The sequence below is a fragment of the Rattus norvegicus genome, chromosome 2, assembly GCF_021556685.1.
Source record: "Rattus norvegicus strain SHRSP/BbbUtx chromosome 2, alternate assembly SHRSP_T2T, whole genome shotgun sequence".
Classification (NCBI taxonomy): Eukaryota; Metazoa; Chordata; class Mammalia; order Rodentia; family Muridae; genus Rattus; species Rattus norvegicus.
Genome location: NC_141535.1, coordinates 240,785,655 through 240,800,635, shown reverse-complemented (window position 1 = coordinate 240,800,635; position 14,981 = coordinate 240,785,655). Strand labels below are relative to the sequence as shown.

Genomic DNA, 14,981 nt, shown 5'->3' with positions numbered 1-14,981 from the left:
TAAATTCTGTAAGTTCGTGAATGTCTGTCTGTCTGTCTGTCTGTCTGTCTGTCTCTAGCTCCTTTTAAGATGTCACTAGGTGGATCTCTAGAGTCTAACATGTTCATGCACTCCTAGAAAACTCACCCACCTCTAGATGTGTAGTTCGTTCAATCTGCCAGGTTTGTGTTTGGGTCGATCATCCACAGTGCTGAAACTGTTGCCATGTCTCTGTTCATATTCTAAATTTTACTCTGTGTCCGTGCTTTACTTGGTCTTCTTATTTTCCTCTCCACTTTCTCCAGCACATCGGAAGATGTTTTAAGCACATTTAGTTTTAAGAATTTGTCGAATGATTTGGTCAACCAAACAGTAATCAAATACTATATTTTTAATCAACATACATTGCTACAAAAGGTAAATGTCACAAGGGTAGAAAAATCTGAGGTCTGCTTCAAGTAGTTTTAAATCTCCCAGCAAAGCAGTAATATAGAAGAATAAAAATACACAGGACTAGATTCAACATCTTGATTTTTAACTTTGGAGATATCAGGTCTGGGAAATGCCTGTAATGATTTTCTGTGATTTCACAGATTCCCTAAACCCAAAATGTTAGAATCACACTGAAAAGATAATTTCCCACAGCCTAACAACTGCTCATTGCCCTCCAGGAAAGTCAATTTGTACGGTACCACATACTTCGTTTGTATAATTCACCAGCGTTCAACTGGAATTGGCTTTAAAAGCTTGCAAATTACAAAAGATTTCACTTTAAAAAAGATTCTTGGGAACTTATTCCTGAGGAAATGGTTTCTCTAGGAATGTTGCTTTTGTGATTTTAATCCATCCCAAGCTCTGAGTTTCAATTTTGCTCGTATCTGTAATAAAATAAAGCTATAACCAGGTATCATCAGCTAGGGCAAGGTGTCATTCAACAAGCCATATCCAATGAGCACAGAGTCAGATAGAAGAATGTTCTCCATTCCACTGCTAGAATGGAGAGCAGGAACTTCATTACCAGGTCCAGTTCTAAGCCATCTGTAGGGTCTGGGCCAATTAGGAGACTACACCATCTACAGACAATCGCAGATATCGTCCATGAAATTCTAAGTAGCTCTTGGTCATTTGTAATAGAACTTGATGAGCATTCCTCAAATGGCGACCAGCAAAGACTTCAAACCAAACTATTAGTTATGCTAATAAAACAAAGTATCTTTTTTTTTCCACCACAACATTGCCAAAAAAGGTCTTCAGTATGGTGGGACATTTCCTTTCATTCCATTTGTTTTTATTTGTTTGTTCGTTTATTAGCATGTGTCTGTGTGTGTGTGTCCCTGGTTTTCATAGTGTCCATGCAAATACCACTTCACTATCGTGCAGAACACTTTACCCAGAGTCCTTTTGTACTGCTTTTCAATCCAATAATGTGTGCCATGAAAGCTCCATTTGAAAAGACACCCAAAGGCCACTGCTGGTTATGACATGAAGGCGTTTGCATTCCTTCAGTAATGGATGATGGGAGAAATTAGTCACTAGTTGATCATAACTTGGCTGAAATTGCTAAGTGTACAAAACTATATAAGCACAGAGTGGGGGGGAAACTTATTAATGAAATGTCACAAAATACCACAGTTCATTAATCCCAACTTGCTCGTGCCTGCTGAATTACATAAATGGTTCCTTTCTTATACACATTCTTAAGTTCAGCGAATACAATGAATAATTTTTGAAACATTAATTTCAGGAAACCTAAGGGTGCCTCACTTGATTCCACTAGGCAAAAAAGATCTGAACTCAACCAAATTAATTATTACAGGCAGCTTTGAGCTTTATTTTAATTCTTGGATTGACTGAACTCAAGAGTCTACTTGGCAACCCGCTTGTGTGTTATGTGTGTTGTAATTAAAACTGTAAATGTATTCACAGGCACATTTATAAAAATTATGATGCTGTGTGTTTTGTATCTTTCAATTTGTTAACCTTAAAGTTGGAAGGAGGAGACAGAAGCTTTTCAAAGTACAACTTTGTTTTGTCGTCCCCCTTCCCATCCGTTTTCTTGTGGTTTAAGGATTTTCTTGATTGACAGAGTAGGAGGTCTGGTATTTTCCAAACTTCCCATGCACAGAAAGTTTGTCATTCCTTAAGCTTAGGTGTCATTTCCACTGGTAAACTAGTAATTCTGATCTCGACACCGAAGTTACATGAAACAATGCTGTCTATAAATTACTCAATCACGTTGTATAGACACCACTTAAAACTCTCGGCTTTGCTGAAAACTCCAGTTCTTAGAGTGATTTCTGTCTACCGTGACCCCCGGCAAGTTATAATGTACACTTGTTGGGTTCTCTTCCTTTCTGTTTCTCTAATACTCTTGGGTCTAAATCACACAAAATAGAATTAAAAAAAAAATAAGCGTTCTTCAATAGATGTCTCTAGCTACAATTTTTTTTAAGGAGCCATTAATTATGAAAATTATCCTGAAATCAACCCACTGATACTATTTTCATTTTAACATGTTACAAATTTAAAATACCCCCAGATAATATTTCCCCCGAGGGTCTCTCTCTACTTTTCGTAATTAATTTCTCACACATGCCTCTGAGGACCATCTTGCTCGTGAGGATGATAATTGTAGGCATCTTGCTTGTAAACACAGCTTTTAAAAGACTTAAGCCACGCCCTCGAGTCTTTCTGTGCAATTTAAATATGTGTGTCCTTGGATGTTAAAACCACAACTTGGTAGTTGCTCACTTAAAGCTTTCTTTACCTAAATCATCGTGAAATCGAGCATTCAGAATCTGAGGCTTCAAGAATCTGCATTTAATTTCAGAAACAGAAGTCCAACTTTTCCTCTGTGTTTCATGGGAGAGCTGTATTTTAGGGTGTATAGTACAGCCGACCAAGTTAGTCTCTCCTCCCTTTTTGAAGGCCTGGTCCTGCAATTTAAATATTGTGTATGCATTTTGACTGAATAAAATGTCATAGTGGGAATAAGACTTGAGCCCAAAAGTCCGCAAAGACAAACTTTCTGAGGGAATGGCGTTGCAGTGTGTCTGTCATTAGAAACTCCTTTGGGTTTTGTTCAGATAAAATCCATTCTGAGACCCAAGGTATTTAGCAAATTTGAGCATTTCAGAAGGACCACCTTCTGATCTCCAAGTTTGTTATGTGGGGTGAAGACTACATCTGACCCTGGCGAAAACCATGAATCACCAATTCGAAAATTACACACAGGTCTGAAAAAAAAAGGGGGGGGGGATTTACAAGAAATCCCGTAGGAGAGGTAAGCATCAGCGAACATTCGATAAAACATTTGTTGAACAAAAAGACAAATACTCAAGGTCACAAGAGGTAGTAGTGGGTGTAAATAGAGTTTGTTCCTGTGCTCTGCTTATCAGTTAGAACTACAGCCTTTCTGTAAATACATGGACACAGCAAGGAGGAAAGAAACAGGGGCCCATGGAGATTCGAGATGTATAAAGAAAATGGCCGAAAATTAACAAGGCATTTCATGTATGGCCTTCAGCAACAAATCTGGTCTACAGAACATGTTCCAGGACAGACAGGATTACATGGAGAAATCTTGCCTTGCAGAGAGAGAGAGAGAGAGAGAGAGAGAGAGAGAGAGAGAGAGAGAGAGAGAGAGGGAGAGAGAGAGAGAGAGAGGGAGAGAGAGAGAGAGAGAGAGAGAGAGAGAGAGGAGGTTGTACAAAAATTCTGAAATTCTACATTCAGTTTCAAAAAGGAAAATTATCATGAGACTGTAGAAAGCTTTGGGCTTTCTACTTTTTTCTCAGTAGCTAAAGACAACTGCTTCTAAGTTCTCCAGCCCTGAGTGCTTTGAGATTCAGCAAATTCACTCCTGGGATTATGTGTGCAAGGTGAGAACTACCTCTGCATGTTATCCTCTAACCTCAACAAAAGAATCCCAGCACACACAGACATACAAGCACACAGTAAATAAAATGCAATGAAATTTGTTTAGAGCTGCGTATACTAGGGTTTGTCTCAGTAGTAGAACCTTCAGCCAGCATGTGCAAAGCCTGATTTTTAATCCAGAGAGAGATGGGGGCTGGGGAGGATAAGAAAGGACAGAAAATGGGAAGAGGGATAGGGAAACAAAAATACTCTTTAAAAGTAGATTTTTGCCAGGCAAGGTGGCACACATCTTTAGTTCCAGCACTCAGGAGGCAGGAGACCAGGCAGAGGCAGAGGCAGAGGCAGAGGCAGAGGCAGAGGCAGGGGCAGGGGCAGGGGCAGGGGCAGGGACAGAGGCAGAGAGGCAGAGAGGCAGAGAGGCAGAGAGGCAGAGAGGCAGAGAGGCAGAGAGGCAGAGAGGCAGAGAGGCAGAGAGGCAGAGAGGCAGAGAGGCAGAGAGGCAGAGAGGCAGGTGGATCTATGAGAGTTTCAGGCCAGCATGATCTACACAATGAGAACCATAACAGCCATGGTTCTACAGACAAACCTTGTTTTAAAAAGACAAAAGAAAGTATTTTTTATTTCGAATTATTAAGTAAAGATGATCTAAATATTGAGATGAAATATACAAATGGGTTTTACTTTTTCCACATTTTTATGTTGAAGCTCAACGTTGTGTGATTTATCTTTAGTTGGCCAAGAGATGTTTTAGTGTGCAAAAGGGGAAATCAATTTTTATGACTCTTTTAATAAACTTTTTTTTTCCAAGCTAAGAGCTTTGGAGTTGGGAGTTCTGATACGTCTGTGAGGCTTGCTAATCAAAATTACAGAGTCCAAACTCTGACTTTCATCTCCAGTACCGAGAATATTGAAATAATAGAATCTACAGTGGTTTTCAGAATGCAGTGGCTTCTGGTAGCTGATCAATAGATATTGTTGTGCCAGAGAAGATTTAGTAGTCATCACTGAAACACTTGACGGAAACAAAAGGTCTCTCTCTCTCTCTCTCTCTCTCTCTCTCTCTCTCTCTCTCTCTGTGTGTGTGTGTGTGTGTGTGTGTGTGTGTGTGTGTGTGTGTGTGTGTGTGTGTGTCTGTGTCTGTGTCTGTGTCTGTGTCTGTGTGTATGTGTCTGTGTGTGTGTGCATCTGCATACTAAGCCAAGGGGGTAATGTGCCATCCTTCAGGCTTGATCCTTGTACTAAAGGGTTGCTCATTGAACTATAACTCACCCAGTAGCCCAGACTGGCTTGGCAGCAAATCCTATGAATGTGTCTCTTTCTGTTTCCCCCTCTTCCCACCATCCTCCACAGAGCCAAACTGGGAACTCGTTATAAGAGTTCAATGCCCCATCCAGATGATTTTTTTTAACATAGATTCTGAGATTTCGAACTCAGCACCTCAGGCTAAGTAAGGCAAGGACTTTACCAACTTAGCTAATCTCCCCAGCCCTGGAAACAAAAAAAAAAAAAAAAATTAAATTTACCACGTATGTATTTTCCTCATGTTTACTAGTTCTAATAATAAAAACAATAATAACAATAACAATAATAACAGTAATAATAATAATAATAATAATAATAAATAGAACAGAAATAAATTTAAAGAGCAATAGAGAGGCAGTGGTCTGTTCACAAGGTAAAAGCACCCTTACATTTAGGGTAGAGGTGCTGGACTCAGTGTGGGAAGAGCATTCCTAAAGGCCTCTCCATCACAGCCTGCTTGACTCCTGCACCTTTCTTGCCTACAGCAATACAGCGACTGCAGCAGCAGCTAAAGAGCATAAAAGTCTAGTGGGCGGGTGCAGTCAGTCGGCTTCTTTGGAGGCATGAGGACATGGAAAATCTCCATTTCCAAGAAGCTGTGAGATCATGTCTGATTTAAGTCCCAATCCCAAATAAACCCAGCCTCACACTGCGTTTCACGTGTAGAATTTCATGTCCAATCCCCGTAATGAGGTGATAAGGCCGTGTGACAGTCAGTCAGTAGCAGGCAACGGCAATTAACAGGATTGCACTAACCTGGAGGTACGCCAAGCTGGCAAAAAAGGGATTAGAGAGCAAACGAAGTGAGCGACCATGAACCAGCAAATAGGGTTTAATGGACAGAACGAGGCAGCGAGGCAGAGAGGGCCGATTTCCCCCGCATTGATTTCCACTGCCCACCGAGCTGCTTTTCTCTTCTGGTCCTAATGCATTTATCTTGGCCTACGCAAACGCCCTGGCTGTCACCCTAAGGACAATTCCATTGACCGCACCAACTCCAGAAATGGCTGGAGACGACCCAAGTATAACCTGACCCATGGAAATCTCTTTGGGCCAACTTTGAGGTGGTGTCCGGTGACCTGGAGAGCTGCATATTCTCTGGTGAGGTCATACTGGATACATACAAAATTACTTTGGGTGAGGAGACTTTTGTGAGAGCCGTGAATTCTTTTTTTTTTTTTTTTTTTGGTTCTTTTTTTCGGAGCTGGGGATCGAACCCAGGGCCTTGCGCTTCCTAGGTAAGCGCTCTACCACTGAGCTAAATCCCCAGCCCCGAGAGCCGTGAATTCTTGATTGTAGAGTTCCCTTCATTGTGCATTGTCCTCCTAATTTACAGATAACTCAGGAAAATAAATGAAATTATTCTCCCCCATCAATTTGTCCGTGTTCCGAATCATCTTGGCTGTACGGGACAAAGGAGTTCTGCTGCCCGAGGTCTCTTAACTTTGACGCCGCGTGTTAGTCACATGAAGAAAATGAAGAAAGGCGTGAACTCTTCAGGAGGAGAGGCAGAGCACTTCCAACGCCTCGTAAACGGGGGTACTGAAAACTCTCTCCGGCCATCACCAATGTGCTTCCTGGGTTTTTTTTTTCTTGCCACAAGTCACATCCTAGCCTCTGTCTGTCAGTCTGTCTGTCGTTTATTTGTTTTGTGATTTCTCCTGTTCTACTTCCGACCAAAGGATCTACTTCTTGGGTTTTTTAATTAAAACGTTGCTACAGAGCCAACAAACTTACCACACCACCAGGACACAAGTCAGAAAACCCCGTTGTCCGCCGGGATCTGCATGGATGCTGCTTCTGGGTCTCCCTCCCTTGTCCACTGTTTGAATTTAGTCTCAGGATGAAGCAGCTTCTGAGATTTTTGAAGTGACATTGTTTGCTTACTGGGAACAAAAAAAAAAAGAAAGAAAGAAAAGAAATTATCCCAAATGGTACTGGATCCATCACTGTGAACTGAATCAAGTTGTTGTGTTTTTTAAAAAAAAAACTTGGATAGTAAAGAAAACAGTTGCCTATCCGTACCGAAAGCCATTCCTAAGAATTATACAAAATCTGCACAGAGAATTTCAGCTCATATTTACCACAGATAAACAAAATCTTAGCAAGAGATGGGCAGGGCAGGGATAGCAGGGTAATCTAGTGCTTGGCTTAGCTACAGGATGCCTCAGGGTTTTCTGGTCTTAAGCTGTTGGCAAGGTATTCAGTGTCACCTTCTGCGAGGAGGGCAGAGGTGGTGCGTGGGTGAGGTCTCTGCCGAAGACATCTTTCTTCTCCCAACACTTTGCTTTCCAGTAGACCTTCTTCACCTTCGCCTAAGTCACCATAGCTCTTAAGCACACACGAGGAAGTTAGGGCCAACTGCTTTGGTGCATTCCTAGGGCTGCTGCTACAGTAGCCAGAGGAGAAAAATGAGGGCATTTCCCCAAATCCAGAAAGTGTTAGCTGTAGCTCCTTCCTCCCAGAGCAAAGGTCATCTTCTAAGTTATACATTACATAACATGTACACTGGGGTTTCCTTATCTCCAGAGAGATGGACAGAGAAAGAGGTGGGGGGGGGGAAGGGGTAGGGGAAGGGAGGGGGAGAGAAAGAGAGACATAGAGACAAAGAGAAATTATTGGGGTGCAATTAATTTAATGTAGCCAAATGAATCTAGCGAAATATAGAATTATGAATCTCTTCTCATTCACTCCAATTACCCTCAATATTATTTGACTGAATCTCTTGTCTCTCTGCTTCCCCTCTATCTCCTTTCCATTCTGTAAGATTTTCTTCCCAAAATAAAAAAAAAAGAGCACATTTTGTTTTTCCCTATCGCTCCTCTTCTTACAAATTGTCAGTGGTGTCTCGGTGCCAAAAGAAAGCTCAAATGCTTCAGTGACATTTAAAGTTCTCTGCCATCTGGCCTCATCTCACTGATAGCTGCTGTCTGGTTCTTGGTACAACATCTGAAGATAAATCTTCGTCAACGTGACCTAATCACTGTCTGCCCTTTGCCCTAATAAGGCAGAACCCAGCAAAATAGCACGCCAAGTGGTCTGAATGCTAATTCTCTTCCTCTTTGCTTGAAATCAGTACACACACACACACACACACACACACCTACCTTAAATTTGATTTATTCTTCTGCCTTCCTTCTCCCACATCCTCTGAAGGATTTGTCCATGTCCTACTCAAAAGTGTGGTGCTGGAATGAAAAAACAAAAACAAACAAACAAACAAACAAACAAAAAAACAAAAATCAAAAGCTTAAGTCTAGTAATGATGAAGACTGGATTTTCATTCCAGCCTTTATAACAGAAAAGTATCAACTTGAATTAATGTCCTAACCCATTTTCTCATTATTAAAATGAGACCCATAGCTATTTCCTATAACTAAATTTCAAAGTAACAAAGGATGTTGTCTGGACTGTATTTGGAAGACAATAAAGTACTTTTGCATGTCATATGTGATGGTTTTGTCCAGAAGAGTTAGCACTTGTTGGGCACTTTCAATACTGCTACATATCATTCAAACATTGTGGCTGTTTCTATACTACTTATAATCTGTGGATACCGAATAGAGCCAAGAGTCCTTCTCCAAGCTTTAAAAACAGCAAATGAGAATTGCTTCCCAAGGCAAAGTAACCATAAGCCAGGTTTTCTTATCCACACTCTGTGTTGCGATGATATCAATCATTAACATGTTTTGCTTCATAGGCTCCATGAACCAGTCAACAGCATGGATAGATAGATAGATAGATAGATAGATAGATAGATAGATAGATAGATAGATAGATAGATAGATAGATATAGATAGATATAGAGATAGATAGATAGATAGAGATAGAGATAGATAGAGATAGATAGACAGACAGACAGATAGAGATAGATAGACAGACAGACAGAAAGATAGGTAAATAGATAAATAGTAGATAGAGATAGATAGACAGAGATAGATAGTAGATAGAGATAGACAGACAGAGATAGATAGATAGATAGATAGATAGATAGATAGATAGATAGATAGATAGATAGTAGATAGAGATAGATAGACAGAGATAGATAGTAGATAGAGATAGATAGACAGACAGAGATAGATAGATTCTACATGGCCTTCCCTCTGACACCCCCTTTGCCTGCATATGGCTCAATCTCTAACACCTTTCATAATTGCTCAAACAATACCTCAGTGAGGTTGCAGCGACCACCATATCTAAAGTTGTAAACCTCCAGCTCTTCCTATTAATCTCATCCACTTTATTTCTTCTACGCCCCTCGTCCTTTGACCTTCTACATCAAGTGTACAAGCCTGAGGCTTCAATGAGCTGTTCTGCCAGAATGTGAGCCCTGCGGAGAGATTCCTTCCTTTATTAGCAATGTCCACTACACAGAATCATACCCTTCACATATCAAATGCCCAATAACTATTTTATAAAAAAAAATCAATGCTTCACCTTAGTTTATGATTGATCAAGTGATTGGAAATTTTTCTTAAGTAAAAGCCAAGCATAGCAATACGCCATCATGGCATTGAAACACACTAGGGTAGGGGATTTGGCCCGCTCAAGTTTTGCCCATGCTCACTGGCCAGACAGACGAACTTAATCACCAAGTTTCCAGGTAACATAAGAGACTCTGCCTCGAAAAAGAGATGGAGAATTATTAAGGAAAGCAGTAGAAGCCCTACCCCCTGTATGTTCACATTCACAAAGACACCCACAAACACATAAAACACTTTGGCTTAGGAAAAGCTGTTAGAATTATTCAACTATTCATTGAGTCTGCATAGATGAAGGACTTCATGAATACAAGAATTTACGCTTACAGAACTCAAGTCCCTTATGTTATCTGTGTACCTGACCTACACAAATCTTCCCTATATGGCTTCCAGGGTCTAATACAATGCTGTTATATTGTCTTGATCATAGAACAGTGACCAGAAAAATACATCTATATGTCAGTTCAAATGTATTTTGGTTTTAACTGTTTATAAATAACCTTGAATTGAATTCATGCGAAAGAATCCAGAGACATTGAGAGCCAACAGTACTTAATTTTTTTTTGTTAAATATAAATACATTACCATTTGTTTTAGCTTTTAATTTATCTGGCTGTGTTTAAGAGGGGAAAGATTTTCATAGTATAATCTTCTGCCCTCTTTGAAGATTTTTCCCATCATAAAGAAAGTATGTCCAATATCAGTTACAGAACAAAATATACGTGCGATTGAGAGCTGTAAGTCTCCTTAGGGTGGAGCCTTCATTGGCACGGCCTTCAGATATGCTGTCAGCCACTACCACTTTCCAGCCCAGAGGCAAATTAGCAAGCTTAGAACTGGTGCTGGCAGGAAACACCCTTGCAGGCCTACCTAGCTGTCACCTCCTCCCAAGGTCACATCCTTCTTCAATGAAATGGAAATCATTGTATAAACCATTGTTAGAGTTGCTATAGAGATAAATGAGATTAGTCACATGAAATGCTTTGTGTGCCGCTGGCCCAAACTAAGTTTCTGGTTGTTGCTGTTTGTATTAATTTCTTCGGCTCTCCCCTGGCCTTCCTCTCCAACAGAGATCCTGTTCACCATGTCTCTGCATACCAGGTACACCTTTCTCTACATCATCCAATTGATAAAGTCCCACTGACCTTTGGGGCTCATCAAGACACTCCCCTCTCCGGAGTCCTTGGATGTGCCATCCAGACACAGGAATTAGATTCAGAAGCTTGGTTTCAAGATGGACGCACATAGGCTCTGACAATGAACAGACACCACTGCTTTGGTTGAAGTCTGTGTGCCTCCTGGCTTTAGACATACCATACAGACAGAAAACACGAATGTTCTCTTGTATCATCAGTGCCTAGCCTGTGGTTAACGCTCTCTTCAGTCTCATGAGCTGAGTTTTCAGTTGTGTTTGTTCTTAGTGAGATTCAAACCTGGGAATACAGATATTTAAAACCTAACTTGCTTAAGATTAAATGATTACGTGGAGTTTTTAATATAAAATTGTCGTGTTTTATTTTGCTGGAAAGAAACGCTGTTTTGGACTTAGGAGGATAGTTGTGTCACAGGAGCATGGAGAGCTGAGGTTCCCCCCAGAGCATCCTCATAAAGCCTGGACACCATGGTTTAAGCTTTTTCCCAGCGCTTACAAAATGGAGTGGGGAGAACCCTCGAGACTGCTGATCAGACAATGTCCCTGGACACGAAAGCTCCAAATTCAGCCAGAAGCCCCTTCTCAAAAAACTGAGGTATAGAGTGAATGAGGAAGATCCCAGACACTGACGTCCGGCCCCTGCTTGCATCTGAACGCACATGCACACACACAGAGACACACACACATAAACATATGTGTTTACCATGCACATAATCACACATAAAAGCACAAAGAAGTGCATTAAGCCATGGTGATATTTCCTTCCATATAAAGCAAGTGGACCTGTCTGAGTTTGAATTTTGTTGCTGTGATAAAACACTGTGGCTAAAACCAACGTGGGGAGGGAAGGCTCCTGATCATAGTGCACCCCTGAGGAAAACCAGGGCAAGAAGTTAAATGAGACACAAGCAGGCACCTAAAGGAAGCTGCCTCCTGGCCTCCTGGCTTGCTCACTTTCAGCTGCCTCTTGTCTTGTTGTCTTGCTTTGATTTCATTTGATGTAGGGTTTTTTTTTCTGTTGTTGTTTTATTTTGTTTTGTTTTTGTTTTTCAAGACAGGGTTTCTCTGTGTAGCCTTGGCTGTCCTGGAACTCACTCGGCAGACATTGCTGGCCCTGAATTTTCAGAGAGCTTCCTGCCTCTGTCTCTACTGGGATTAAGGTACGCAACACCACTGCCTGTTTTCTTATCTGGCCTAAGACTCCTCCCCAAAGGTGACCCTGCCTGTTGTGGGCTGGACTCCCTACATCAATCAATCAATATATATATCAAGACACGGCCACAGGTTAGTCTGACTGGCATTCCCAGTGATGACGGTAGGCTGCCAGGTGGAAAGCTGAAGCTAATCTAGAGATCCACTTAGGCAGATTACCAGTCTCTCACCATTCCCAACTTCTTACATCATGGACATTTTTATTCAGATTGAATACTTTGGAATAAAATCGGTTCTGCTAAGCTAAGCTTCTCTCTCTTTCAACTGTGGAACTACTCGGGGAGTAAGGGCTCTTTTAAAACACTTGCTAGCATGTTCCAATTCTATAGAACAATAAGATTTCATTGTGACATTACACAAATCTACACACACACACACACACATGCACACACGCACGCACACACACACACATACACACAGGAACACACACACATACACACACACACATACACATGCATGCACACACACACGTACACACACACACATACACATGCATGCACACACACACACACACACGTACACACACACATGCACACACGCACGCACACGCACACACATACACACAGGAACACACACACATACACACACACACACACATGCATGCACACACATACACATGCATGCACACACACACGTACACACACACACATACACACACATGCACACACGCACGCACACGCACACACATACACACAGGAACACACACACATACACACACACACATACACATGCATGCACACACACACACACACACGTACACACACACATGCACACACACACACACACACGGGACACCTTGATTCTGAGTCACAGACACACGGAAGTATGATTATGGTAGTCTGTGGCTGACAGCTTTGACTGCTGAAATTCTACCATAATTTTGGGTTTCAGCCTCAAGATGCTGACTTCTCCTCAGAGGTAACTCACATCAGCAGTTGAGAGCAATATCAACAATAAAGCAAGTAGTTTAGTCTACTGTTTTCTCTTCCCTTTGGTTTTATTTTGCAAATGGTTTGAAATTTGGGTTGTGAAAAATTAAGGCTTTTCAGGTGACCTGGTGTGTGTGTGTGTGTGTGTGTGTGTGTGTGTGTGTGTCAGATTTATATATGTATATATAAAACTAAAATGCTGTGCACAGCATTTGTGCATCTCAAGCAATGTTGTGCATGCAGATAAGAATCAGAATAAGGCACCTGCTCACCATGATTGTGAAACTGAAGTAACATCTTCTGCATGTATTCAGATAGCAAGCTAAGCAGAGTCTTTATCCCAACTCTTCCTGTTCTGAAATAACGCCTGAGGGAGAAAAGGCACACAGCTTACTTCTCAGTGGGGCCATATGAGTCTTCAGGCCCTCCAGACAGACTCCGGCTCACAAACTTCATTTTCATGGGTCCTACCATGCTCCTTACCTAGTGTGAATTTCATATCTCTGCATGTTTCATGGCTCTCCCTCTTCCCCATTCCTCTGAAGAGAGGCCTCCGATGAATAAAATGTTTGCCTTTCCACTTTATTAAAGAAAGCATTCAGCAGCGAGAGACAGAATTTTTGAATTGAAGTGTCTTGTCAGATCGGGTCTGTTTGCTAATCGTGTGATTATAACCGAAAGAATGGTGGGGTTTCTTTCCTGTTTACAACATTAGAATGGTATAAACATAAGAATAAGAAAATAAACAGATTACCATGATATTACAATATAGTTTTAGGGAGATTAGGGTCAAAGTACCTCATCACTGTATATAATTACGATTCTCCAATTTCACTAAGCCATTGTGGGATTTCAACTTTTATTTGGAAATTTTTGTTTTTGTATAGAATTTTTGTATTATAGTCACACTGATTATTTTTAGCAGGAAAGGTATGAGTTAGCCATAAATAAGACATTATGACTTTTAATTTGTTAGGTTCAACCAAACTGTGTTTTTTTTCTAACATGGTCCTGGAGTTCAATTTTTTTCCAAATATTAAGATCTGTATCATTTACAAATTATGTTTTCTTTCTTGACCCAGGAAGTTTTAACGCAATGATTAAATATTTATAAATTTAGAGCCTATGTAATTACCAAATAAACACTGGGTGGGTGGCTGACTTGTCTCAAAAGGGCATTATCCTATGTCTGTGCAGCCCTAAGACGCACAAATCAGAGACCATATTGCCAGACTTTCTACATACTCTCCACAGACCCGTTTAATCTGCTCATCAGATCCTGTGGTGGGATGGTGTTGCTATACTATTCACAACTCCGCCCCACAATTAATAGCATGTATCCTACATGATATGCATATTCTATAAACAGTTTTTGTCCTGAATAGTATTTCTAAAATATCACTCTCTTCCTCACACTCCTTTTTTCTCTTTTGTATGTCTATCTGTTAGTGAGAACATGCATGTGTATGAAAGCAGGCGCATACGTGTGAATATGCATTCAGAAGGAACAGATCAGTACAAGGTAGCTTCCTATCATTCTCCATTTTGTTATTATTTTAGTTGTTTGTTTGTTTTTGTTTTATACAGGGTTGCCCTATATACCCTTGAAATAACTGTATAGACCAGTTATTTTGGCCAGGCTGCTGGCCTTGAACTCAGAGATCCATCGACTTTTGCCTCCTGAGTGCCAGAATGGAAGTTAACACCAGCACAGTGTGCAACCATTTTGAGTGAGGAGCTCACTCCTGTGGCTAACCTGCCCCTGTCTCCACATCCCAGCTCTGGATTTCAGGTGGGCTTACGCAGCCACATGTACCAGTCATCCCTAGATGCTGGAGCCTGAAAGTGAGGCCTCACACTTGTGATACAAGAATTTTCCTGACTGAGCTAGTATTTCCTCTGCCATCGTTCTATCTCCAAAATTCACGCAGCAACTGAAGAAAAATTAGATGAATCTATTGTTGCCGTTATCTCATTAACCATTGCATCCACAAGCTAATAAAACTAAGGCGCAAATCAATGGTAGAGAAAGGTCTAAACTGAGCT

The 14,981-nt window shown here is 41.0% G+C and overlaps 1 protein-coding gene across 11 annotated transcripts in view; it reads right to left on the bottom strand.

Annotated features, from left to right (window-relative positions):
• LOC148006777 (uncharacterized) overlaps nucleotides 1–14,981 on the bottom strand; it is a 38,768-nt gene that overhangs the window by 4,172 nt on the left and 19,615 nt on the right. For 3 of the 11 annotated variants that reach the window (XR_015678376.1, XR_015678371.1, XR_015678380.1), the window contains 4 exons: nucleotides 13,419–13,634; nucleotides 13,208–13,302; nucleotides 8,268–8,348; nucleotides 6,898–7,046 (listed from right to left, as the gene is read on the bottom strand). Coding sequence is in view for 2 of the 11 variants with exons in the window: in XM_087644308.1 (XP_087500434.1) it covers nucleotides 6,898–7,046; nucleotides 7,374–7,549; nucleotides 8,268–8,348; nucleotides 10,787–10,992 (612 nt within the window). In the remaining 9 variants the exon portion in view is untranslated. Of the gene's footprint in view, nucleotides 1–6,897; nucleotides 7,047–7,373; nucleotides 7,550–8,267; nucleotides 8,349–9,328; nucleotides 9,491–9,597; nucleotides 9,779–10,786; nucleotides 11,075–13,207; nucleotides 13,303–13,418; nucleotides 13,635–14,981 lie in introns of all 11 variants that reach the window. The other 8 variants (XR_015678375.1, XR_015678384.1, XR_015678369.1 and 5 more) reach the window with 6 other exon arrangements.